General features: G+C 39.7%; 1 protein-coding gene across 2 annotated transcripts; it reads right to left on the reverse strand.

The window, feature by feature from the left end:
• On the reverse strand, positions 1-27,714 carry OGA (O-GlcNAcase). Of its 2 annotated transcripts, XM_008144209.3 has the most exons (16): positions 27,491-27,714; positions 23,867-23,918; positions 23,368-23,465; positions 21,160-21,290; positions 20,660-20,831; positions 18,458-18,556; positions 16,987-17,271; positions 14,001-14,159; positions 12,924-13,537; positions 12,375-12,549; positions 9,145-9,230; positions 8,084-8,188; positions 7,308-7,393; positions 6,843-7,035; positions 3,178-3,337; positions 1-2,111 (listed from the first exon to the last, which is right to left on the reverse strand). In XM_008144209.3, exons 1-16 carry the CDS (start codon positions 27,687-27,689, stop codon positions 1,975-1,977), a joined length of 2,751 nt encoding a protein of 916 aa, XP_008142431.2. In that variant the 5' UTR covers positions 27,690-27,714; the 3' UTR covers positions 1-1,974. The 2 variants fall into 2 exon arrangements, with proteins under 2 accessions (XP_008142431.2, XP_054585170.1); XM_054729195.1 differs by lacking the exon at positions 16,987-17,271.

A 27,714-nucleotide genomic window follows, 5' to 3' on the forward strand; every position in this document is an offset into this window, starting at 1 on the left:
TTCACTTCAAGTTTTATTTTGCCTCTTGCATGATCTTCACATAATTTACAGTTCGTTTTCTACAGGAACTGAGCTGTGATCTAAACAATCAAGGAAATGTCATTCCAACCTTAATAAATATTCACAACCACAGAAGGTAGCATAGCATTTTACAATCCTAGAGTGATGAATGTATAGGCTTGGACATCTGGTTCTCAGCATCTGTGACCAGAAGGCTAGCCAGTTATTAAAAGCCAAGAAAAAGTCACAAGCGAACGCTAAAAGTCTTGATTCATAGGTTGGCCCTGAAATCCTCCAGATAAAATGCCACAATTGTTCACTCGTGTAGAAAACGTACTTAAAGAGAAGCCCGTGACATAAGCCGTTTAATCCAGTATCTTGTAGAGATATTCCTTTCACACCTCAGCCCTTGAAAATGCAAGCGTGGTCCAAACTTTCCAACATACTATATCCTATCAGTTAGAGGTTGCTACCCTGAAAATGAGGAGGCCTCCTTGCTTTCCTCCCTTCATCTCACCCATTCAGTGCCCGTCACGGGCCTTGGTTGGAAGTCACTAGTGGAACCCCTCAAAGCCCATCCTGATGGAATCCTATATAGAAAAGTATGTCTCAAGTTTCCTTCTCCTTGCCCTTTCCCTCTCAGCTCCAAGTTAATCAGCTGATACAAAACTACAGGGAAACTGATAATACTGTTATGAATCTATGAAGAAGTCAGCCAGTCATGATGAAAAAATGAATCCTGCAGAAATTACCTGCTAGCCTCATGCTCAGAACCCTTAAATACACCAAATCTAAATTAAAATACATGAAGCTCTCAGAATCTGTAGTTAAAGGAAAAATTAACCATTAAGTCATTGATTAAAGTATACTCATTGTCTCTTTTAAAAATTCGATACAAACATGCAAGAATTAGGCTGTGATTTAATAAAACCAGTAGTAACAGGTCTTGAAATGAAAGGACAACTGATCTGAGGGCAAATGGGACCAATCAGTCCCTGAACCCTACTTGACAGATGTCAAACTAACATTACACATGCTGACCTGTATTGAGGTTAATTTCTAGAAGTGACTGCACTTGCAACAGATTTGAGTCCTATGAAGTTAGGCTCTTATACCCAAAGTGGTTGTGGCCTAGCTTAGGTGGGAGGCACTTTAAAAATAAAACTTCTAAAAAAAAGCCTAAACCAACCAAAGACAAAAAAGTCACTTTCCACTGATTTATATTATTCAAAGTGCCATCCTGAATCACACCTTTCATTTTCAAAATGAAAAAAAAATTACAAAACCGGTAAACACAAAGGTAGGCAGATCACAGCTAGTTTATATACAAAAAATTTACAAGCTTGTCATTTTTAGGCTTTTGCCACAAACAAATGCACATTTGTCCCTACAAAGCACAACATGCCTGAACCAATCATCACTACAGGGGACAACTGGCCATGGCTTTACAAAAAGAATAACTGCCCAAAATTGAAATCATTTATTCAGCTTATACTATGCCACAACCATCCCACTTGGAATTTCCACCCTGAAGGCTCTGAAACCCACTAAATCTTTCTCATCTCTGCCATGTCCCCAAAGAATGAGAGACATTTCATTCAATAAGCCAAGGAGGATGACAAATGATTTTGATTACTCTAAGGTGAAAAATGCAACCACACTGGATGCAGAAAACAGTGCTGACTACATTTATTGAAGACCCCCTTCCTATAAGCCCACGTAAGAGGTCTTGACACCTAACACAAGACCCAAAAAGGGGCCCACATATCTATTTCATATAGGATTTGCAGAAGTACTATCTTCTAACCAGTGAGTAGTCTCAAAATATGATGCATGAGTTTTACATAGTCTTCTTTGTTTCCAATCCCAATTGACTGATCTGTGGCCGCTCCAGAGGCTGAACTGTATAAAGACCCCAACCACCACCCACCAGGTGAAGTTAAGAGACTTTCGGACAGTTCATAGTGCCAAATGTCACAGGCTTCGACCAAGTATAACCACATCCTTTGGAAATCCTTCCATTTTTGCAATTTCAAAACAGCCTAACTTGCTGTAAAATTCCAGAATTCTTTTATCATCTGGTCTCACTTCACAGAAAGCCCCTCGGGAGCCTAGGAATAAAACAAATAATCAAAATACATTAATAAGTAGAATTATGGATATAAATTGACTACTCTTTTAATATATTTCAAACAAATCATAGTGGGAATGTGTCTATTATTAGCCTACAATTTTTAAAATTTGTATTAATATTAAGTGAATATTAATGATCATTATTAAATACTGTAATGATAACTATCTTAAATGGATATGTTAACTAGCTTGAATGTGGTTATTTCAAAATGTATTTCCAATCATCAAATTGTACAATAAATATATACAATTCTTAACTGTCAGAAATACCTCAATTGAAAAAATTCAACTGTAAGTGCAACTCTTCTCCAGAAGGAAAACCTTTTGGGGAAGAGGTTGTAAGAGACCTGAAAGCAAAGGATACCTTTGCTTAATGTTTTAATATTAAGTTCCAAGCACAACACTAAGAATTATGCAGGGTTGTTTAAATTATCCCACAAAGGGACAACACTGACTCAAATGATACAAAAATGCAACAGGTGCATTCTCATGTATCAACCACCCTCTAATGAGGACTCAAAAGCTGCCCACTTTTGTATTGCCCAAAGATTACAGTTAGTTTTTTTTATAATTTTAAAAGGCCGTTTAAAAAGCACTACAACAGAAACCGTATGGGGACCTTAAAGCCTAGCATACTTATTAACTGCCCCTTCACAGAAAAAGACTTCATACTTATGTAAAGCCACATATTTTTGAAGGTCGAGTTTAGCCAAGCTCGAAGAAAACTGGTGACTGTATTCCTAAATGAAATTTCTCCCCAAGGTTCATTTAATTTTCAACTATCATTTATGAGTCTTCTGGCAAAATAAATATATCCTCATGTGTTCACTTCTCAGTTACTTGAGGCTCAAAATAAGCATTCATTGTGTAAAAGAGAAGCATTTTTCAATGATTAATACTCAAGCAATTCTTGCACAATAATTCAGAAGCCAAATCATAAGTGGAGAAGGGAATGTACATTCACTATAATTCACTTTTTAACCTAAAATATAGTCCTGTCCCCACCTAACCCAAACACCAGCAACTCCACAAATATGTACTCACCATTAGCCTTCAGTGAAGATAGGAGGCAAGCCATCATGCTTTTGGCTACACTTGGGTCAGTTACTTTTTTGTGAATATCCACCTTTATCAGAGAAGGGAAGTTGGCAAGGAAAGTTTCTGGCAACACTTCCTGCTCTTCATGGAAACTCAACATTATTTTCTAAAAATTAGAATTTTCTAAAAATTAGAATCTGTTTTGATTTTCAGTAACCACACATTCTATATTTATATCCCAACTACAGAACTCAATAACAGGAAAGGAAAATAATATTCAATAACTCCTCCAGTCATATAATTATCACATGGGAGAATTAATTAACTTATAGTTCTAGCTAAAGCGTTTTCACTTTTTAAAACTCTGTCTAAATATAGTATATGCTGGATTAGATCTTGGGACAGAAAATGGTCTTTAGTGGGAAAACTGGTGAGTAGTAAAATTTATAGTAACGTACTACCTAAGTTGGTAGACTTGGACAAATGTAGAAAATGGGTGAGGAATATAAAGGAACTCCGTAGCCCTGCCAGCATGGTTGAATGGTTGAGCATGGACCTATGAACCAGAAGGTCACCGTTCGATTCCGGGTCAGGGCACATGCCCGGGTTGCAGGCTCAGTCTCCCTGTAGGGGGTGTGCACAAGGCAATCAATGATTCTCTCATCACTGATGTGTCTCTCTCTCCCTTCCACTCTGATATCAATAAAAATATCTTTTTAAAGTAAATAAAGGAACTCTGTATTCTCTCTGTAACTTCTTTAAATTTAAAATTATTCAAAATAAAATTTGTTGTTAATCCTCACCGGAAGATATTTTTCCCATTGATTTTTAGAGTGTGGAAGGGAGGGGAAGAGACAGAGAGAACATCTATGTGAAAGAGATATTGGTTGGTTGCTTGCTTCCCACACGTGCCCCGACATGGACCAGGGATCAAGCTTGCAACCGAGGTACATGCCCTTGACCAGAATCGAATCTGCACCCCCTTCAGTCCATGGGCCGATGCTCTAACCACTGACTAAAACCAAATAAAATTTTAAAAGTTTGTCTGGCTTGCATAAAAAATATGAATGTGCTTAACACTGCTGAACTGTACACTTAAAAATGGTTAGGATGGTAACTTTATGTAATGTACATTTTACGTTTTAAAAAAATATATATTTTTTAATTGATTTCAGAGAGGAAGGGAGAGGGAGAGAAACATCAATGATGAGAGATAATCATTGATCGGCTGCCTCCTACACACCCTCATTGGGGATCGAGCCTGCAGCCTGGGCATGTGCCCTGACCAGGAAACGAAACTGCGACCCTTTTAGTCTGCAGGCCAACGCTCTATCCACTGAGCCAAAGCCAGCAAGGCTACATTTTACCACTTTTTAAAGAAAGTTTATTAATAGACACATTTTATATGGCCATTCTTTTTATGTTCCTATGCTGAAAACAATAATTGTCAGATAAGGAGCAGCAACACATCAACAGTTCAGTCACTAGCATGCTGCAGTCAGTGTCAATGCAATCCCTTAGTGAAACCACTCCCAACCAGCCTATTACAAAGCCATCTGGCTAGGGGCAGAAGGTAAAAAATAATAAAAAAAACTACAGAGAGAATGTGAGTACACTGGTGTAGAGAGTTTCAGAAAAGAGGAGCAAACTAAAGGGTCCAATATATACCTGAAAGTATTTACTGAACATAAAAAATTATCCTTAAGAAGGAACTATATTTTAAAATGCATGTGTTGCCCAAGCCGGTTTGGCTCAGTGGATAAAGCATCAGTCTGCAGACCAAAGGGTCCCAGGTTCAATTCTGGTCAGGGGCAGGTAGCTTGGTTGCAGGCTCCTCCCCAGCCAGGGCCCTGGTCAGGGTGCGTGCAGGAGGCAACCAATCGATGTTTCTCTTACATCAATGTTTCTCTCCATCTTTCCTTCTCTCTTCCTCTCTCTCTAAAAGATCAATGGAAAAATGAGTGATATTTCAAACAAACAAGCAATAAAAATGCATGTACTGGCCCTGGCCAGATAGCTAAGTTGGTTAAGAGTGTCGTTCTGATATGCCAAGGTTGCAGGTTTGATCCCCAGTCAGGGCACATACAATAACCAAACAATTTCTATATATAAAACCCTAATATGCAAATAGACCGAACAGCGGAACAACTGAACAACCAGTCACTATGACGTGCGCTGACCACAAGGGGGCGTGTGTGGAACATGGCAGGCATTGGCCACGGCAGGATGCTGCAACAGGTGAGTGGGGGCGCCAAACCAAGGCGGGGTGCTAGTAGCTGTTATTGGGGCGAGCCTCTGTTGGTTATTGAAAATTCGTTGTTCCCGCGCATCATAATGCCACCCAGCACTCACACCCGCTGCTGGCGCCGGCCCCACTCGCACCCACTGCCGGCGCCCAGCACCAGCCACGATTGCTCAGTGCTGTCAGCGGGTGTGAGCAGTGGCTGCCAGCCCCAATCGCCTCTCAGGGCTTCTCCACCTCCCCCTGCTCCTGAGGGGCAATCGGGGCCAGCAGCCACCTCTTGCACCCGCTGCCAGTGACGGCCCCACTCACACCTGCTGCCAGCACCAGAGCTTCCACTCGTACCCACAGAGGGCACTGGAGCCATCACTCGCACCCGCTGCCAGCGCCCGGCACCGGTCCCGATTGCTTGGCGCCGTCAGCGGGTGCAAGCAGTGCCTGCTGGCCCCGATTGCCCCTGAGGGCTTCTCCACCTCCCCTGCTCTTGAAGGGCAATCAGGGCAGCAGCCACCACTTGTACCTGCTGACAGCGCTGGCCCCAATCGCTCCTCACCGTCAGCAGGTGCTAGCGGGGCCAGTGCCATCAGCACATGGGAGCCTTGGCCGCGGGAGTGGGACTGCTGGCAGACGGGATGGGGGGAAGGGCGCAGTAGGAGGGGCCAGGCAGGGGCACAGAAGATGGGCCGAGACCCACCCCTGTGCCTACCGCAGCCTCAAGGCCCACAGTTCCCTTCAAGGTGCATGAATTCGTGCACTGGGCCCTAGTGAATGCATAAATGGGACAAAAAGATGTCTCTCTCTCTCTCTCTCTAAAATCTTTTTTACAAAGTGATGTGTGAATAAAGCTAGTTGTGGGTAGATAAATAAGTAAAATAGTGGGTTGTTTTAATGCACATGCAATATATAAACCAAAATAATCATTAATTGACCAATGTGGGGCACAACGTTTTTTAGAGGAAAAATTCACTGAAGTTGGAATAGACATAACAAGTGCTCCTATCAGAAAGCAGACTCTCAGAAGCTCACCCCTATTGTTTAATTACAACGAGAAAAGCATTCCTGAGAAAGCCAGCTTAGCCCCCCGATAACCAAGCAAATGTTGTCCTGCACTTGTCCTGAGTACCCAGAGAACATCCTTAAGTTTGGTGCTTCAAAACAGGGAGAGAAAAAAAGAAGGTTGTTTATGCTGTGTTTTTACCCAAGGAAGTATTAGAACTATGCTTCCAAATCAAAAACAGTCCTAACAATGAAGGAACTGTAGAAAATAGCATGCTAAGAATAAGCCCTAAGATTCTTTTCAGTAAGAAATTCAGGAAGCACTGAGATTTTAAGATAGATCTACTTAAAAAAAAAAAAGTATCTGCTTACTTTTTAATAAGTACTTATTCAGTAAAAATTACTATAGTGGAATTCTAAACCTGTGCATTACCTCCGCCTCAGAGAGTTCTTTATCACCATTTGGCTTGGTATACTTCTCCTGCATGAAGGGAATCCAGGAAATTTTACATTTTTTAATGAAGGGGGTCACATCTACAGTGCCCAGGGCATAACCACATATGCCATCTTCATCTTCCAGGACAAAGCAATAATCCAGGCTGAGGGAAAGCAGCCCTCCTACTAACCTGCTCAGAAGAAAAAAGGCCAGAGTGAGTTTGTAAGTTACTAACACAAAATACAGACTTCAGTAATGTTAAGGCCCAAAGTACTTTAATGACAACCTATGGAAACTACACTTGGTTTATGAAAAAAACTGGAAATACACACATATTCAAATTTTATTAAATGTGGGATTTCTAAAAAACTGTATTTCCAGTCATCACCTCCCCTCAACCTTTATCAGGCTTTGAAATGTCTACTTCCCAAATCCAACAAATCCAAATACTTCATCACATACTTGTCTCCAATAAGGTCAGGCTGACTTTGAAAAGGTAAACCCACTCCATCGTCATACATTTCTCTGCAAATCTTGTACACGGAAGCCTGAAAATATAATCCAGTTAACTACCACATCAAGAAAAATTGGCAACATAATTTAACAATGTGATTCGTAAGTCAGACTGGACTTCTAGGACAGGAGGTAACAAAATGTCTGGCCTGTCATAATTATCAACCTTTGCTGTTTTAAATAAAGATTTACTCATTGAAGCATAGTTGTAAAATCAGTAGAAAGTAGCATGGTTATAGTAAACACTGCAACGTGCTTTGTAGAGGGTGTATATAGGCAGTAAGTAGTGGATTCAAATCCAGAGAACTATCAATTGTCTGTTTTCTGGGATATGTCATTGTCTTTAAACAGGCTTTCTTTTCTCTGTAGCTGACTGTCACTAGCCTGTAGGCATTTCCCAACTGAAAATTATAGAATACTAATACATTGGAGAAAATCAGCCAAGGACAACATATCATTTAGACAACTTGGGACTGTTCAGTAATTTCAACTTTGAAGACATTTCATCTAATTTTTTTTAAGGGAGGAATTAAAGACCTTAGCACAAGATAACGAACTCCTTAGGTTCTTCCTTAAATATACCCCCTCGCCCATGATCAATGTTTAGTTAACTCTTATCTAAAGTTCATGTTTTAAGACAGAACTAATTCTTTTAACCAGGAGTTCAAAGGAAAAATAGTAATGTGCACCATAACCATACACCAGGTTGGTAGACAGACAATTACCTCATCTTTAGGAAAATATGGTCTGATAGTATAAACTTTGGAGGTAGGAGTCAGTGGGGGTGGTTGAAAAAAGAGATCATTTGCCCCATCAATTGGCAGCAAACGCTGTGGGAGGAAAAAAAAGATGGATTAGTGTTGGGAAGATATTCATTTTTTTACATGAGTGTACACTGCAGACTACCAACTTAATATTAACTGGCTACTGCAGGCAGACCTAAAGACGAGGGGTGTACTATGTTTTACTAAAATAAACACTTCTTTACTGGGGGAGGGAAATGCTTCTGAATAGAAATTACCCAAACTGAATTACATAGTTTTAGTGGCTTCTTAATAGGGATTTAAATTTACAGTAAAAAAAAAATTAAAAAAAAATCCATTCCAATTATGACAAATTTCTTTAAAAAAAAAATTTCATATAGACCATCTTTCTACTAAAAGATGGCAGAACAGAATGTCAGAAGGAGAGGTTTGGTCTGAAGAGGGTTATCTGTCCAGGAGACGCTTTATCCCCAAAGCAATGCGCTTCAGTTTGCTGTGCGCAGCAGAGCACCTGTTGGGGGGAGAAAAGTAGAGCACCTGAAAAGTCCATGAACAAATTCTAATAGCAAAAATGCTTCATATTTCATTCATATTTTCACTAACAGACTGTTCTGTCAAGTGTTTTATTTATAAGGTAATTGTGAAAGTATCCATAAGCCCTTTCACCATCATTTGCATAATTATTCATCCTTTTTGCTCATGGAGTTTCCACTGGCAGACAAGCATGCGCGCATTGTGCATTGCGGGCGCAGATTAAAATGCTGTGCGACCTGCAAAGAAACAATGTGAAGTATACCTAGAGCCGCTGCGCTTCGCAGGCGCGGGGGGAATTGGCAGCATCTCCTTCAGAAATTACTGTGAAAGAGGAGGAAAATTTGATTTAAAATCCAGCTATGTAACTAAATTGAATTTGGGACTAGAAAGCCTTCGGCAGACCAATCCTTCCAGCCATCTGATGCGCAACATAAGGTTTCTCATAAAACAAAGAAAATGTCAATTCAGTTGTGAATTCATATTGATACCTGGAACTCTCCTGCTAGACCGCCTCTAAAGGCCCAGGGTTCTTGGTCTCCAATTAAGAACTGTGCTGAAGAATGACTACGACACCCTGTTGAGATCAGATCCAAGCGGAGAATGTTACGAGAAAGGGGATTTCCTGAGGTCTCAAACGTCCAACAAACACACACTTTGTGGAAATAGCTCTCTAACAATAATAATCCAGGGTTTCAGGACAAGGCTGTGATAATTTTTTTTAATTCATAATGGAATTTCAATACTGATATTCCTTCCTCTGGTTAATAATCAATGTTAAGAGTTCTACCCTTTAATTGTTGGAAGGGAAGCAAGTGTCAAATTTGTCTGGGTCAAGTTTATATATTGTCTAGAAATGGCCATAAAAATCAAGTCAGCTGCTTGCTCTGTAGTAAAATTACAGTAACTACAAAGTGAAATGAATGAGACATTTTATTATCACAGCCTATGAAGGAATTAAACCTGTCTGAAGTCACATTTTGAGGAAGGGTACAGGAAAGGGAAAAAGGGGAAAAAAAGGGTTAATCTTGTCAGAAGACTAAGTTCAGCAGAATAAAGGAAACTGTTCATAAGTTGGCCACAATGAGAACAATATATTTTTTCTAACAAGGACAATCCAAATTCAAACTGGCTAGTAATAATACCAGCCTGACAGAAACTGAGAACTAAGAAGAGCCAACTGATGCTCCTAATCTGTCCAGAGCTAAGACATACTTTTCTTAAAAGTATGACTACATCTGGCTCCTCTGATTGGCCATTGTAATCTTTGCAGTGCACTGAACAGATGCTTGAAGTAGCAGGCTTTGAGGTCCAGAAGTCAGCATTAAGGTTTACCACTTAATCACCTTCATATTCACATGCAATAAAGGCAGCTAACAATAGAGTTAATTAAAGGTAAATTATGTGGAGGCCAAATCAAAATCACCTGCCTAGTCTTCTGACAAGATAAGCAGCGCAACATAGGTCTTTTCCATTTGAAGACAGCATTCTACCTCCTGTTCAAGTTAACAGTCTCATCATCAGTACAAGGTATAGTGTGCTAGTCAGACAGTCCCAAAGCAAACCAATTTTTTTGTTGTTGACAATTCAGGCCCATTAAGAGATTATATCGAGGTTTGTCATTTTGTAGGGGTAGGGGTATTTTAAAAAAGAACATATAATGTAATATTTGTAAGTAAATACGAATAGAGTCAAAAAATTTAGGCTATGAAGAGAACCTGCCCCATTCCATAGCTCAGTGTAAATTTACACTGCAGGAAAAAACTATACCTCTCAAACTTTAAGATCAGCCAATTTCCCCTACCCCCAACTTTGAGACTACAATGTAACTAGCACTTCCAACTATTACAATAAAAAGCTGCATGTACGAAGAGCTGTGTAAATGAAAATATGGTTAATGCCTCAGTCGCTGCGCAAACGTGACTTCAGTGCATATCTACTGCCCTTAAATCTACCTGAGCTACCTCACAGATAGAACCTTTCAATTTAAACTAATTAATCATGACGCGCTGTGAACATCTGCCGCTGTCCATCCATTAGTAGTAGACACTTGTGCTGAGGATTCTCCCATCTGTACACAATGGGGAAGAAGATAATAGAAGTCGTTAGTAATCAAAAGTACTGCATAGCCACATTCTTTAAAGGACTGAATGCCAGCTGGATTGGAGAGAGGAGGAAAACAAAGGGTTCTAATTGGTAATTCCCTGAAATTACTACAGAACCATGAAAATACTCTTTGTCGTGAGCTTTTAGTAAGCTTTAAGAAGATAATCATTTAAAACTTCTAAGATGCTCTGAGCTTAAGATTGTACAACAGCTATCTATATAACTTGAGAAAGCTGCACCATCATTGCACAAAACAGAGGTAAAGCCTGAGGAAACACCATAGTATCTGTGTAATCAAGAATTTAATTTTTATTAATTCTTGAATTAAAAGCTGAATATCAAATGTTTTAAGAGATACTTTCTCAAGCTCAATAATCCAGATTTCAGAGTAGAAATTTACTATTTAAAACCTTACAAGGGTTAATTATAACCCTCAGGCCAGAAGCCTGGAAGGCAATTATTGCCATCCAACAACCAACATAGAGGTTTTTCCTGAGCCTAAGAGCAGACATCTATCACAGAAAAGAGGTATCTCTTGGAGCCTTTTAACAAAAGGTAAAAATTCTCTCTTCTACCTGTTGTGCTATATGTACAGGAACCCAAAGTCCTATATTTTCAAATGAACAATCAGAGACTAATCTTAGCTACTAATTAATTGTATCACAAGGAAACTTATTTTTTAATATTTAAGAACCCCAAGTACATAGGTAGAAAGTGAGAAATCTCATTGCCACTACTCCTTAGTTAATCTAAGCTCACAGTATTTCACACATCTACTTCATAACCAAGACCATGTAACCCATCATTGTATTTGTGACTACTATGAAAACTATGACATATCAGTTAGCCTTGCTGCCTGCTGCGTGCTGGATTGTAAGTCCATTACTTATTCCTTACAGCTGGAATGATAACCTGGAAATGAAATGAGGTCTCTGGAGAAACTTGGCCATGCTGGTGCTTTTTACCAAGTTTTAACATTAAAAAAAAAAAAGATACTGTTTTCAAAAGAGACATACAGAAGTCCATTTAATGAAGAGATTTCTTAGGGGGCTGTAACTTCCATCCCCTGCTAAAACCAATTACTTGGTAGAGAAATAAAGAAAAGGCCATGTGAGGTCATACTAAGTAGCACCAGAATAGCCCACCACTAAAGCTCGCATGCGCACAGGGCTGGGAGGATGGCTTCCTCTTGCCAGGCCCCTTAGGTCATTTCGGCAATTGCTCTGTTAAAGGGCATTAATGTTATCAAGACACAGCAAGCAGCAGAGAGCTTACAGAGTCACAATTCATAGTGTCTCATCTCCAAATCAGACAAAAGTGGGATAAAGGGTTCCATCCAGGAAGCATTCAGTCGGAGTAAGTTAAAGTCAGTACTTTCTAACACAATATTTATGCTGAATTAGCCCAAGGGAGAAAAATCAATGTACTCGATGTATTTACTGAGACTTGTACCTCAAGTCTGTGACAGTGGCTAAATGTTTGAAATAATTCTAGGCAAAGAATTTAAAGAGTTGGAAATTTGCAAATTCCCTAAATGTTTTTCTCCTGTGGGATAATGTCTTTTTTTCTTTAAGGGACAAAATATCTGGGAAGAGATTATTCCTGGTGCACCTACCTAACCACTGTACAAAAGACTTCACCATAGACATTATACTCTTGATATCCCAAACATAGGAGTACATGTCATAAAGGATTGTCCTGTTGGCACAATTGGAAAGCCGAGTGAACATTCCCATCACTAGTCCACACATTTCTTCAAACTTGGCTGCTCGTGACCGCCATTCTTCAATCTATTGAGAATCAATAAAAAGACTCAAAAATTTGCAAGCTTAATAAAATAATCTAAAATAGTTCTAAATTAAGCTGTTTGCTATCAGGTGCCTGCTTAAACTCTTTAGACAAACAATAAAAGTGTGTGCTGACTCAAGCTGACAAATATTCCTAAAATAATCAACTTTGACTTTCCTCCATTCCTAACTATAAGGTCAAACTATGGAACTCTATGTACCCGATTTGGTAGAGTGCACATCCACTTTATAGAATATATTTTTAAGATCTGGTCAATTTTCTGCCAGTTACCAGTGCACTCGTTTTAATACCTCCTCCATATCATCAACATGGGGACCCATCCAGGCTAGAGAAGCAAGTAAATAAGCAAACTCACTTTTTCAGAGTCTTTTCCTTTACAATTGACACTGACAACACTGCTATTTGCTCGAAGCCACTGGAACTCGCGTAACATCTGTGCTCCTTTGGGTCCATGCTCATAAGGTAGGTAGAACAGATCAGCAAGTAACTGCAAATCCTCTAGAGTCACTGGTTCTACAGTGTACAAAGGCTTTTCATTTGGAGCTGGCACAAACTGCTCCTTGTTTATCTGTTCATCGGTCTGCATAGGGGCAATATCACTGATGCAATCTTCCTGCATAGACATCTCTGGAGATTTTGATTCAGCTATGCTCTCTTTATCAGTGTCCATTGGTTTCAATTCCTCTGCCATTTTAGCTTCTACAATTTCAGTTAATATTTGATTGTCATTCTTGTGGTCTGTTTCTTCTTGTTTTTCCACTACCATGTCCATGGGTTCCTCATCTGACTGTTTCTTTTCTTCTTCCTTGGTCAGAACTGTAGGTTCACCACTCAAGGCTGCTCCCTGACTCATAATGGGCTCCTGGTAAACCGTTGTAACTACAGTTGCGGCATTTAAAGAGGGCGCTGTAACTAGGGGAGTCCCATCAACTACACTTGCTTTAGCTCCACTATGTGCAACTTGCCTACCTACAAAAACAAATTGCCACAAAAATAACCAGAATTAGAAACAGAACAAATTAGATCAGAGACATTTTCTTATCATATCTGTAACTGGAACTTCAGTTTGAGCTTCCAAATAATGTAAACCCCCAAGAAAAGTACAATTTCTCTAAAATCACCAGGGAAGTGGAGAAAGAAGAAACAGATGATAAACATTCCTAAATATGCCAACACCTATTATCCTCTCTTTTGAAGACCTGCATTTAAAAACAGCTAAATAAGTATTTCAAAATAAGTATTTTTAAAACAAATTAGCATTCCATCAAGATAATAGCTATTTACAACCAAAAGATTTCAAGAACTTTATTTTTCTCTAGATCCCTAATCATTTTGCTTGGTGGGCCTATGGCAAGGCACATCACAAATATTCTTTACTTTTCGACTCAACCATGTGATCCAACCCCATTACAAAAAATGGCCCAAAACTCACTGCTGTACTGATGAGGTACTCCAAAATCCTGCAACCATTCTGTTAAAGCTAACTTTAGAGCCATCTGTGGACTATAAAGTACATCAGTTTCAATATCTTCATCACTGCCTTCATTTTCTAACTTTATCTGGATTGATACAGTACTGTCTTCACTGTCAGCTGCAAAAAAACAACAACACAAAAAACAGTTCTGATTACAAAAGCCTCCTGACAAGGGGGACAAATGCAAAACATTTGTTACAGTACAACCAGAGAAGCAAAGAACCAAAACAAACCTTAAACATAAAAGTGCAAGACCCTTCACTGAACAACTTCATCTAGAATAGTCATATAAATGTATTGCTAAGTGTAAAATCCCAATTGAAATAAAAAAAAAACCAACAATAATTTTAGAATTACTGGAAAAGTCATTCATAAATGCCCAACGAGTACCAATTATTGGGAATGCAAGGTTAAAGGCACTATGTTTTTCATAAAGAAAGCATTCCCTACCCTTCAGGGGCTTATAACTTAATGGGTAAATAATTATGAAAAAATAATGGGCAAACTAATTAAGTGCATTGGGGGAAAGAGTAAAAGTGATTAGAGAGTCCACATATGAGCACAAATAATAAGCAAATAAGAAAGCTCTGAACCAGGAAAATGGTGGAGAAAATTAAGTGTGAACTCTGGGTTGGTATTCAAAACCCTCTATTCTTAGCTATCCTCATTTTCCTTACATGGCCCAGTTTGGTAATATCTACTACTTCTCAACATGCTTCATGCCCTGCCTTAGAAGAAATAGGAGCTAAGTGCCATAAATACACAGGGAATGGAGATTATATCCCTAATTTTGTGGGGTTATGGGGGGAAGAAGGAGGATAACAATGACTGAGCTATAAAGGGAAGCATTAATTCAATAAACAGAACTGGAAGCAGGGGTACAGAACTATGTACCAAATACATCGTGATGGAAGATGATTTGACTGTGGGTGGTGAGAACTCAATGCAATATACAGATCATGTATCATTGAAATGTACACTTGAAATTTTTATGATCTTTTTAACCATTGTCACCCCAATTAAAAAAACCACACACACAACTATATAACTACCTACCACCAAGCATCACAATGTGACATTTCAATACCCCCAAATGAGCCAAAATTCAAATAACTTTTAATGTTCAGTGTCCAGTGTTTCCACCTATTGACCACCAACCCTTCAATGCCCAGCAAACTCTACTCATACTTTGACCTAGTTCAAGTATCCCCTCCTCTATTAAACTGTTTCTTACCACCAAATTTGCTTATCAGAAATAATCACTCCCTCCCTGTGTTCCTACAGCACTTTGTAGGTAATTATTTCAGCACTTGCCATATTATAAGTACAGTTGCTAATATACTTTATACAACACCAGACTATGTTTTTCAAAATTAGGGAATACTTTATTTTTTGTACCCTTAGTGCTGGGAAGATACACTTACCACTCAATAGGTATTTAAATGTTAATGACCCTCCAAGTAACAAAAATAAGATGATCCACTGCCTGTCAGATGTTATTTGTGACACAGACATGTCCTCTATCTTTAAGGAAAAGGACAAGAATGAAGACATGTCCAGATTTCAGAGTTTCTGTCCTTGGTGGGGGACATAGCCATGAAGTAGCATCCTTTTGGGAGAAGCCAGTGATCCCAGCCCAACCAGAGGCCTCCTGAGACCACGAGAAACAATAAAGTGTCTCCTCTCCCCAGAAAAAAAAAAAAAAAAGTTAATGAATAAATAACTATCAGCATTCTCTTACTTGGAAATCAATTAGGAATTTTTCATAAATAAAAAATCAGTAAGCCAACATTTAAAAAATGAGAATATGCCGAAACCGGTTTAGCTCAGTGGATAGAGCGTTGGCCTGCGGACTCAAGGGTCCCAGGTTCGATTCCGGTCAAGGGCATGTACCTTGGTTGCGGGCACATCCCCAGTAGGGAGTGTGTAAGAGGCAGCTGATCGATGTTTCTCTCTCATAGATGTTTCTAACTCTCTATCCCTCTCTCTTCCTCTCTCTAAAAAGTCAATAAAATATATATATATATATATATATATATATATATATCTAATAATAGACAAATATGCAAATTGACCGCACCTTCGCTACACCTAAGCCACGCCCACCAGCCAAGCCACGCCCACCAACCAATCAGGACGAGTATGCAAATTGCCCCAACAAAGATGGCGGCTAATTTGCATATCAAGACAGTGTCGAAAGAAGCCAAGAGCTGCAAAGGGGAGTAAAGCTTCGAAGAAGCAAGCAAGCCAGGGGGGCTGGGGGAGGAGAAGGGAGGAGCGAAGTCAGGGCCGTGGGCGAAGGGAAACGAAGGCGGGCTGGAGGAGAAGGCGGGGCCGGCGGCAAGGGCGGAGCGGAGGCGGGGCCGGGGGCGAAGGGAAACGCAGGCGGGCTGGAGGAGAAGGCGGGGCCGGTGACAAGGGCGGGGCGGAGGCGGGGCCGGGGGCGAAGGGAAAAGCAGGCGGGCCGGAGGAGAAGGTGAGGCGGGTGATAAAGGCGGAGCGGAGGCGGGGCCGGGTATTATAAAAAAAAAAAAAGATTAAAAAAAATGAGAATATGTTCATTAAGCTGAATCTAAAGTAACTCAGATAAGAATATCTAGTCATCTAAAATATCCCATTAATAAAATCACCTAAAAACATAAACTAAATCAGAATTCTAGGGATAGCATATCACTAAAAGACTAGTCAGAGTAGTCAAAGGTTAAGTGACATTTTAAAAACAAAAACCTGAGGCCAAGAGGTTGTTATTAGGTAACTTGTCCAAAGCCATTCAACCCTTCTTCTATCATATATGTACACATCTCATTCATAGGACTAAATAACACACCTTTAAAAAAAAATCTCTTAAACTGTGACAACAAATGAACACTTACTTGCCAATGCCTCTAGTTAACCCCTAACCCCAGCTCTTCTCCCAAGGTCAAGGGTTAAGTAGTATACTTACTCATCACTACATCTTTTCTCACTCCATTCATGTTTGATTTGTACCAGGTGGCAAGGGTATGGATAGCAACATAGTTGGCTTCAAATTCGCAATTTGGATTAGTCAGGACTCCTTTTAACCGTGGGATGAGTTCTGTGGACCTTCCTTTGTATGGACCCAGAAATAGTCTCTTCTGATCGTAATCATTAGCATGAATGTTATCCCAGATTACCGGAGCTCTCTTAATAATCTTAGAAACCTCTTCGATGGATTCTACTGGAATTTCTTTAGAAACAACTTTGGGACCTAGAAATAATGACGTTTTATTAAAAAACCCTCACACATGGTTCTTCAAAATATACCGCATACAATATTTAACTGTTTTCTTTGTTATATGGATACTTTCTAACAACTTTTCTTTTTTTAATTGATTTAAGAAATATCAATTTGTTATTCCACTTATTTATTACTTTCATTGGTTGCATCTTGTATGTGCCCTGTCCAGAGATCGAACCTGCAACACTCTAACCAATTTATCTACCCAGCCAGGGCTAACTATTTTTCTTTTTGAAATAACACAGCAACATGTCTTTTTACTCAGTTTTACTCACCTTCCCACCCCAATATTTCTTCAGATTTCTAGAAATAGAATTAGTCAAAAGGTATGAATATTTAAGGTTTGGGCAAGCTTCCTTAAACTGATATGCTAGTAAGTTTTTTATGTAAACAATTTCTTTTTCCAATATAATATAGTATATCCTTAATTAGACCCCAATTAATCTAAACTCTGGGTTTCTGACCTTTTTTTTTTAAATATATTTTATTGATTTTTTTTTTACAGAGAGGAGGGGAGAGGGATAGTTAGAAACACCGATGAGAGAGAAACATCCATCAACTGCCTCCTGCACACTCCCTATTGGGGATGTTCCCGCAACCAAGGTACATGTCCTTGACCAGAATCAAACCTGGGACCCTTCAGTCTGCAGGCCGACGCTCTATCCACTGAGCCAAACCGGTTAGGGCTGACCTTAATTCTTAGAATGAAAGCTAATATAGCTTGCTGATTACTAGCTATCAATCTAGCATGCCAGCTTTCATTTTATATAACAAAATAGTCTCCTAGGGCTGGGATCAATACCCTTTAGCCCAGTTCCCATAGATCTATTATTTATCAGTAAATGATATTTAGGTTCCCTGGAAATCCTCAAAGATGTTTCTTATACTAAGTGAAGAGTGAATACTTTGTAAAAAGAGAATTTTAATAACAAAGTTTTCTGATTAAGGCTCTGTTTTTAAGAAGTATCCAACTGGCGTGGGGGAGTGAAGGCTGGGGCTAGGGGCAGGCTGGGAGAGGACAACGGGGGCTGGGGGAGGGACATATGTAATACTTTCAACAATAAAGAATTTTTTCAAAAAAGTATCCAATTCAACCAACCAACTTCTCTTGGTCCTAGTTAATTCAAGTATCACTATATAAATCTTAAAGACTTACCTGTCCAAAGCACCTCAATTCCAGGTAGAAGCTTTTCACCCACAGTCCTTAAATAAGGAGACTGAGACACATTTGGATAACAGAAAGTGCCACAATATTCTGAATGTAGGGGGGAACATAAGTAAAATAGTTAGGAGTGAAATGGTCATGAGTTTTTATTTTTATTTTTAAATATACTTTATTGATTTTTTACAGAGAGGAAGGGAGAGGGATAGAGAGTTAGAAACATCGATGAGAGAGAAACATCGATCAGCTGCCTGCTGCACACCCCCTACTGGGGATGTGCCCGCAACCAAGATACATGTCCTTGACCAGAATCGAACCTGGGACCCTTCAGACTGTAGGCCGACACTCCATCCACTGAGCCAAACCGGTTAGGGCGGTCATGAGTTTTTAAATGGGAAAAATAGCCGAAACCGGTTTGGCTCAGTGGATAGAGCGTCAGCCTGCGGACTGAAAGGTCCCAGGTTCGATTCCGGTCAAGGGCATGTACCTTGGTTGCGAGCACATCCCCAGTAGGGGGTGTGCAAGAGGCAGCTGATCGATGTTTCTCTCTCATCGATGTTTCTAGCTCTCTATTCCTCTCTGTAAAAAATCAATAAAATATATAAAATAAATAAATAAATGGGAAAAATATGTCTACTAATTCTAAATTATTTTCATCCATATGATAAAAGGCCTCCATGTCATGCCCCAAAGGAAGTAAATGCAAATGGGAAGTTCGTTTAAGAATCAATTCATTTTTTTTAAAGTCAATTCACAAAACCTAATATTCTCCCTCCAATATTAGAGTACAGATCAATCCTATGATCACAAAGTTTATTGCAGAAATAATTTAAGACTTTAGCATTTTCTACATAATTCTGACTTGTCTCCATTTTTTGAGTTACAATCAGAGGCCAAATAGACTGAATGGATAATATTGTTAACAAAGAATGCAACATTATGGTCATGGCTATTTAGTACTCAACTGCAACTAAATTATAATTTATAGTGAATTAAGTAATTCCCAGTATAATCTTATTGAACATTATTTGAGTACTCATGTAGTATCAGACCACCAAGATAAGGTTACTGGCTCACAATACTCAAGACAGACACACCAAGTTAAATAAATTGTCTAAAATTTCTTAGAACTTATTTATCTCTTCCTGAATAAGAAGTTAATTCTTGGGAAAATTTCTTATAAGCTGAATTTTGAGAGGCAACTAAAAGAGACTAAAACATTTTCAATGGAAGGAACCAGGAAAGGAAGGAGTGAAGGAAAAAGAAAAAAAAAATTATTAAGCTGTCTATGCTAACTTCTGAAAGTAAGAGCCTAGTTGGGAATGGGAGGAATGATAAAGGACAGAGATACATGGGCAAAAAAAAGGAAGAAGCAGGAATAAGAAATGACTAAATTAAAAGCTATGTCAATGTGTTTTTTTCTATTTTTCATTTTGATACTAGAAATCCTGAAAATGTAATGTCCATATACAGTAGCTCCCCTTTATCTGCTGGGGCTAAGTTCCAAGCCCCCAGTGGATGCTTAAAACCTCAGATGGTACTGAACCCTTGATATACTATGTTTTTTCCTATACATACAAACCTATGATAAAGTTTAATTTATAAATTAGGCACAGTAAGAGATTAACAACTAATAACAAAATAGAACAATTATAACAATATATTGCACTAAGTGTGAATGTGGTCTCTCAAAATATCTTCTTGTATTGTACTCGCCTTTTCACTTAAAGGAAGCACTTTACAGCTTCTCTTTGGCATATCTGAACTGCCAGCATCAATACTCTTGCGCTTTGGGGCCATTATTAAGTAAAATAAGGATTACCTGACCACAAGCACTGCAATGCCTCAACAGTCATTCTGACAACCAAACAGCTAAATGACTAGTAGGCGGGTAACATGTAATATTTTCCAACCATGGTTGACCATGAGTAACTGAAACTGCAGAAATCGAAAACATGGATAAGGGGGGACTACTGTACTTCCAGTACTAAAAATACATAAAATCTTTTGCCTATTCAGTTATCATTTATTAGGTCCTAAAATTTCTCCAGTTTAAGACCTTGAGAAGTATCTTCTAAAAAAAGAATTTCTATCTTTATACACCCAAGGCAGAGGGTACAGCACAATAAAGCCCAAACATGGTCCTTTGAAAGTTATGTATTTCAAGACTAAGTATAAAGCTATTATATACAATACCTGTGGGACAGAAGAGGAAAGTTTCCGGCTCTCCAAGGTACTGATAAATTTCATTTGTGATGGAGACCTGAGCATGAGCGAAAGAACTGAATACCTCTTTATCTGCTGCACACATATTATGGTCAATATCATCAAAAAGCAAGGCAAATGACCTACACCCAAACTGAGAAACCTAGGGAAAGAAAAAAACAAGAAGCCTTACCAGCTCATCTTAGAGTAAAAAATATAGAATTCCAAAATTAAAGTATATACTTAATAATTTAAAAGTCACTTGTAAGCATTCTTTTAAGAAAGTTCTTATGCCAAATGAAGTTTGAGAAGCACTGATACCTCCAGTAAACTTTAGAAAATACCCTTCTATCAAAAGCATTAAAGTAAAAAATCTGTACAGAAACAAAAAGTATGAATTTGGTTTCCTTTTAACATCATAAAAGCAACACAGAAAACTTAGTTTCAGGTACTGATTCAGGGAAAAAGAATGAAAAAGTTAAGGAAGTTACCTGGTCAAGTTTGCGTTTCAATGTAGAAACTTCCTTGGGATTAGAAAAGGTAATATCCAATCCAGGTGAGATAGCATAGATGAACTCTATCTCATATTCCCGTGCAGCAGAGATGAGAGTCATAAGTTGTTCTAAAGAACAGAGTCCATGTTTTTAGAAAGCAGCACAGAAAACTAATAGAACCTCACCTTTTGATTGAAAAGGTCATTTCTCCAATTTACAATGAGTCAAAAAAGGAAGTCCCTTAATTTCACAAAATTATGTTCAATCCTATATAATAAAAGAGTAATATGCAAATTGACCATAACTCCAACACACAAGATGGCTGCCCCCATGTGGACACAAGATGGCCACCACAAGATGGCCAGCAGGGGAGGGCAATTGGGAGGGACCAGGCCTGAAAGGGAGGGCAGTTGGGGGCGATCAAGCCTGCAGGGGAGGGCAGTTAGGGGTGACCAGGCCAGCAGAGGAGGGAAGTTGGGGGCGACCGGGCCTACAGGGGAGGACAGTTAGGGGCAAACAGGCTGGCAGGGGAGCAGTTAGGCATCAGGCTGGCAGGGCAGTGGTTAGGGGGTGATCAGGCTGGCAGGCAGAAGCGGTTAGGGGCAATCAGGAAGGCAGGCAGGCAAGCAGTTGGGAGCCAGCGGTCCTGGATTATGAGAGGGATGTCCGACTGCCCGTTTAGGCCCGATCCTACCGGGATCGGGCCTAAACGGGCAGTCGGACATCCCTCGAGGGGTCCCAGATTGGAGAGGGTGCAGGCTGGGCTGAGGGACACACACACCCCACCCCCGTGCACGTGCACTGGGCCGCTAGTGTAACAATAAAAAGAAAAATGTTTTCTTAAAAACCAGGGTTAAGTAATGGCCTTAACAATCCTGCCCCCTCACCTTTGTAACTACAGGAAAAATATTCATTACAGATTTTAAGTTTTTAAAATGTGCTACAGTTTTCCTAAATAAACTGAAACACTATTACACAACACAGAATATATCTTTAAGTTTCAGTGGTATCTCAAAATACATTTTGATTATGGATCACATTAAAGTTCATTACCAGCATCTCCAGAAAACAATTAAGTTGAAGACACTTATACAAAGTAGTAAACAATTGATGGAGATGGGATTAAGTTTTAATTGCTTCTTCATAATTTAAGAAAACTTTCTGTCTTCAGTGCCTTGGCTGGGCTCTATAACCAAACATCTTGTATGTATATCATTTAATTCCAAGTATGAAAATGTTTCCCCATTTGTCGCCTTAGCCAGTTTTGCTCAGTGGGTAGAGCGTCGGCCTGCGGACAGAAGGGTCCCAGGTTCGATTTCGGCCAAGGGCACCTTCCAGGGTTGTGGGATCGATCCCCAGTGTGTGACGTGCAGGAGGCAGCCAATAAATGATTCTCTCTCATCACTGATGTTTCTATCTCTCTCTCCCTCTCCCTTCCTCTCTGAAATCAATAAAAATATATATTAAAAAAAAGAACAAAGCCATTCTCTTATTTTAAAAAAAAAAGCACCATTTGTCTAATTTACGAGGAGGTTCTGTGATATACTACTTTATTTACGAATTTTATATAACTAACTCAACATAAAAACACATATAAGGACAGTTTGAGATTGCTTTTCACTTCAGTACAGGCCTGGACTCTGGTGAGGTCTTTATTTTAAATAAAGACAGGACCAGTAATAATAATCAAGTAGTCAAGACCAAAACATACTTAAGCCTAAAGCAGAAGGATCAAGAATACTGATCCTATCTTTATTTAAAATTTTGGTATTTTGTTAATGGATTTTTTTTTTTGCATTAACTTTGGTTTTAAAAAATTGCATAAAATATTAATTATCCCAATTTTTTTTTTGAGTCCCATAAAATTTGTGTCCAAGATGGGTGCCTCATTTGCCTGGCTCCAGGCCTACCCCTACTTCGGCACCCTTTCATCCAGTAGCCCACTATTTAGACCACTGGCAGAAGTTAAAATGTACAACTTATGACCACAGAACAGATGGAGTCAGACCAGCATACCCATGAATCACACCATGGCTACGCACAGTTAGCACTAGTCTTTCAATCTGCACTAACTCGTGTAGTTACCAAATAGAACTACCTACAAAGTGAAAAAAATACTTAATAAAATTCTTGTACCACTATATTAAAAATATAGCTGTTTTCTTCACACATTCTGAATTTATGGATTAAAAAGAAAAAGATTACCAGCTTCCTCCACTGAATACATCTCTCGCCAAAACATCCTATGTTTGTAGTCATCTTTTGGGGCATACAAGTATGTATTTAATTCCCATTTCTGGAGCCTTGAGGGGAAAGAAAATTGCATTATGTATAAACAGGCACATGCACAGGCTGTAAATCTCATCTTCCCCCCTTTGGTTGAAGCATCTCTTAAAAAGCTAATAATATTCTGGAGCAGTAGCTTTCAACCTTTTTGTGGAATTGTAAAAAATATTACAACAAATGTCAGCATATTAAAGTCTTAACTAAACACACAACAACTCCAAGTGAGGCAGGTGAAGCCCAAAATATAATCAGCTTCCCCAGGGAAGTTTGAAAACCAATGGCCTAGGTTAGAAGAGGTAAAAGATCAACTTCTACAACTGAGAAATCATCAAATTGCATCTGGCTTCTTGTTAGTATTTCTTCAAACAAAAGGAAATGTTAATGATTTAAGACTCTCCATCATAAAATAAAAATTTACCTTCTAAAGAGTTCTTTTCTCTGTTCCATAACCCAAGGTCTTCCATAAAATCCTGGATTCAAAGTAAGAATGAAATTATTTTTAAGTTTCAAAATATGTTAAACTGTTTGAGAAAAAGCAGGTTACAAAACATATAATACAATCCCATTTTGTAAAAAAAATGTGTAAAATTATACCAAAACCTGAAGGGTATTTAGTAAGTAAAACATTAAGGTGTCTTTGGGTGGTGATATTATAGGGGAATTTTTATTCCCTTTTTGTTTGGGTAAATTTTCTGATTTTTCTACCATGAACACATCTATAATAATAAAAGTGTAATATGCTAATTAGACCTGACATCCTTCTGGATAACCTTCCTGAGGAAGCTGGTGCTGCAGAGGGAAGCCAGGGCTGCGGAGGGAAGCTGGTGGTGGTGCCATCAATAGGGGAAGGAAGGCCTACCTCTTGCACGAATTTCATGCATTGGGCCTCTAGTTACTTATAAAGTCATTTAAAAACAGCAAAAGAGCTCTAGCTGGTTTGGCTCAGTGGATAGAGCATCAGCCTGTGGACTGAAGGGTTCTGAGTTCAATTCTAGTCAAGGGCACAGCCTGGGTTGCAGGTTTGATCCCCAGTGGGGAACATGCAGGAGGCAGCTGATCAATGATTCTCTCTCATCATTGATGTTTCTATCTCTCTCTCTCTCCCTCTCCCTTCCTTTATGAAATCAATAAAAAATATTAAAAAACAAACAGCAAAATAGCCCTGGTCGGTGTAGCTCAGTTGGTTGGGCGTCATCCTGGACACCAAAAGGTTGCCAGCTGGATTCCGCCTCAGGGCACATGACCGGGTAGTGAGCTTGATCCCCGGTAGAGGGTGTGTAGGAGGCAATCGATATTGATGTTTCCCTCTCACATTTTCACATTGGTATTTCTCCCTCTCCCCTCCTCTCTCTCTAAAAATCAATTTAAAACTCTTTAAAACACCTTAAACTACATTCACAACAAATTCAACAATGGAACTGGCCCAAACAGGAAGCTCTCAAGCAATCTCAATTCCAGAGCAAAGGTTTGAACAACTGATTATTCAAGAATATTACTTGCTCCAGAGTGTCCCAGGTAGAGAGTAAAGCACTAGTAATGCACATTGCAGGAATCAAATTTGCAGACTGATGACTTTAGTGGTATAAGCACCAAACTGGTACTGGAGCTCATTGTGCTAATCACACTTTACAAACTCCCCTAACCTTTATTTTCTGCCTCTCGCAGTCTATACATCTGCAAGAGATTAGGACGACCTCTCAGAAGTACCATGAAGAAGGTTAAAATTGCATTTTGAATACAAAATGGTCTACACACACACACACACACACACAACCAGTACACACAATCTACCTATGAGACTAACTTAAAACCAAAATTTCTGAAATGTATTAAACTCCAATAGCTAGACAAGATGGTTACTCTGCACCACAAACAAGGGCAATGACAGATCTCCCCACAAAAACATTCATTACATACCAATGTATGAAACTGTAGCAATTTTCAATCTTGACAATTCAGTGTTACCCTCTTACAGGTGATCACCCTCTTAAGGCGATCTTGCTTAAAACAGTAGGTAAATTTTATTCAAGTCTTTATAGCTTTCCTAGAACACTTAACATCATCATTTTTCTCTTAAAGGAGTATGCATTAAACATCACTTTAAAGCTGCCTCAATCTAGAAAAGAATCATTTTCAGAAATCCTAACTTTGCTCTTTGAATGTCAGGTTGGTTTTGGTTAATTGGCACCAGAAAGAGGAAGCAGTGCTATCACACAGAAGTTAAAACCAACAAAGGAAACAAAAAAGGAATCCTGACAATACCTACAGTATTTCTATCCCCGTTCATTTTAGGAAGAGTGCCAACTTACAAGTACAAAAAAACAACAACCACTATCAGGTGCTTAGTAGCCACCAAGAAAATATACGAGGGAATGGGACAGAGGTGAAACAACACATAAGAAACAAGAAAACTATTCTCTAGGAAGAGTAGTTCACTTCCAATACCATTCTGAAAAACAAACCAACTTATTCACACTACAAGCTTTTCTCTAATTACTGAAGGCAAGTTTCCTTAGACTCACTCTAGTCTAAGATTTCGGTATCCTCCAGTACTCCTTTAACTCCAGTCAAATACAAAAGTAGTTTTCCATTCTGTCTTCCCCCAAATTCTGCATGTTAACTTTGAGCTGTTTCACTCCTTACTGAAAATTAGTCTGTTCTCCCCTACAATTTACCTAAAATACAATACCGTACTTTCTGGCGTATAAGACGACTGGGCGTATAAGATTTTGCTGGGTTAAAAAGTCGTTTTATACGCCGGAAAGTACGGTATATTGGACTATATTGATGGGATTGGATATAATGGATTAGATATATTGGACTACGGTAACTATCACCCATCTTTCAAATGAATACACTATGCCAGCAAATTGCAACTGGTGTGGGACAAGAATTTTTAAAACATGACAACAGCCAACACAATAGCTATCCGGTGTGAATTAATCAAAACTATCTCTATTTTTTTGTCAGACTGGCAAAAAATCAATTTTTTAGTGTACTGCAGATTTTCAGTAATTAGTTGATATGTGCCATGAAATGAAAACTGCTGCTGTATACCGATAACACTGATACTAAGAGGGCAACAATCCTTCCTTTTCCATGCCTTTTTGGCTTTTTATAAAGACTAATTTTTATGCACTTTTACTCCTATACATACCATTACATATAGGAGAGAATAAAGCAGACAGCTAGGAAACCCTGGGTCAGCAAAAATACTTAGGTAAATTCAAACACATTTGTATGTGCTGTACTCGAGGAAACAGTAACAATGTAACTGACTAATGCTTCCACACTGCCTATACAGCCGAATATTTGTCCATTACATTAATAAACTGCGATACAATGTGTTGTCATTTCCCCCAACTACCAAAAAAGTCCATCATTCCTTTTAAATGGGAGCGGGAAGGGAGGTCTCGAGAAGGGCATTTTTAAACCACGTCTGCAGTCGCTAAATTAAAATTCCGTATCTCCGATATTAACATGAAAGCTTCTTCCCTCGGGGGCAAAGCACAATGGTTGTCCAGGGGCAACTTCCCGGGCGGCAAATGAATCTTCACATGGTGGGGGGTGGGGATGACTGGCCAGCAAAGAGAGAATTCTAAGCGAGAAGGAAATAGTACAACTACCGGCCTACAGTGCTTCTCCTCACTGCAGGAGTACAACAAGCATACTTGTGTGGGTTATTTTCCCCCCAAGAGTAACATTCCAAGGAACAGACATGTCTGAAGTACAACTCAGAGCCTAGCACTAGGCTCCCCGCCGACGCCTCCGCCGGAGAACGCCTGGCTCCCAGCCCGAGGCGGGTGGGGTCAGGCTTAATTGCCAGAGGGGAACTCGGCGCCATTTAAGAACCAGAGGGAAGACTTGCCCACCTTCTCGCCTCTCGCCTGGGTTAGCAGGGGCCAATTTCAAAACCAGGGTTTGCGCCCCCCAGCACCGCCGCCCCCTCCCCCCCCCCCTCACGAGGACCGAACCTCTAAGTCCTGGGTAGAGGCGGGGGGGCCGGGGGACGCTCTTGCCCAGCCCGCGCCAGAACGCTCACCTTCCACCACGCCACACAGGAACTTCCGAGCCCCTCCTGCCGCCCCGGACACCGCAGCGCCCCCGACCCCGGCTGGGCTGTCTTCTCCGGGGGCCGGAGTTGCCGGGGGCTCCAACGATGCCGCCGCGGAGGTGGCAGGGTTGGCGTTGAGCTCGTTCTCCCGCTCCTCCAGCGCCGCCTGGCTCTCCTTCTGCACCATCCTCCTGCCCGCGACCGCCGCCACC

Source organism: Eptesicus fuscus, chromosome 17 (assembly GCF_027574615.1).
Source record: "Eptesicus fuscus isolate TK198812 chromosome 17, DD_ASM_mEF_20220401, whole genome shotgun sequence".
NCBI lineage: Eukaryota > Metazoa > Chordata > Mammalia > Chiroptera > Vespertilionidae > Eptesicus > Eptesicus fuscus.

Excerpts from the sequence above, each read along its gene's own strand:
- OGA (XM_008144209.3), bottom strand. The coding sequence starts at position 27,689 with ATGGTGCAGAAGGAGAGCCAGGCGGCGCTGGAGGAGCGGGAGAACGAG. Across the intron at positions 8,189-9,144 it reads GTCTAGCAGGAGAGTTCCAG|CGTTTGCTGCCAATTGATGG; the intron begins GTATCAATATGA and ends TTCCTCCCACAG. Across the intron at positions 7,394-8,083 it reads CATATTTTCCTAAAGATGAG|GCTTCCGTGTACAAGATTTG; the intron begins GTAATTGTCTGT and ends TTATATTTTCAG.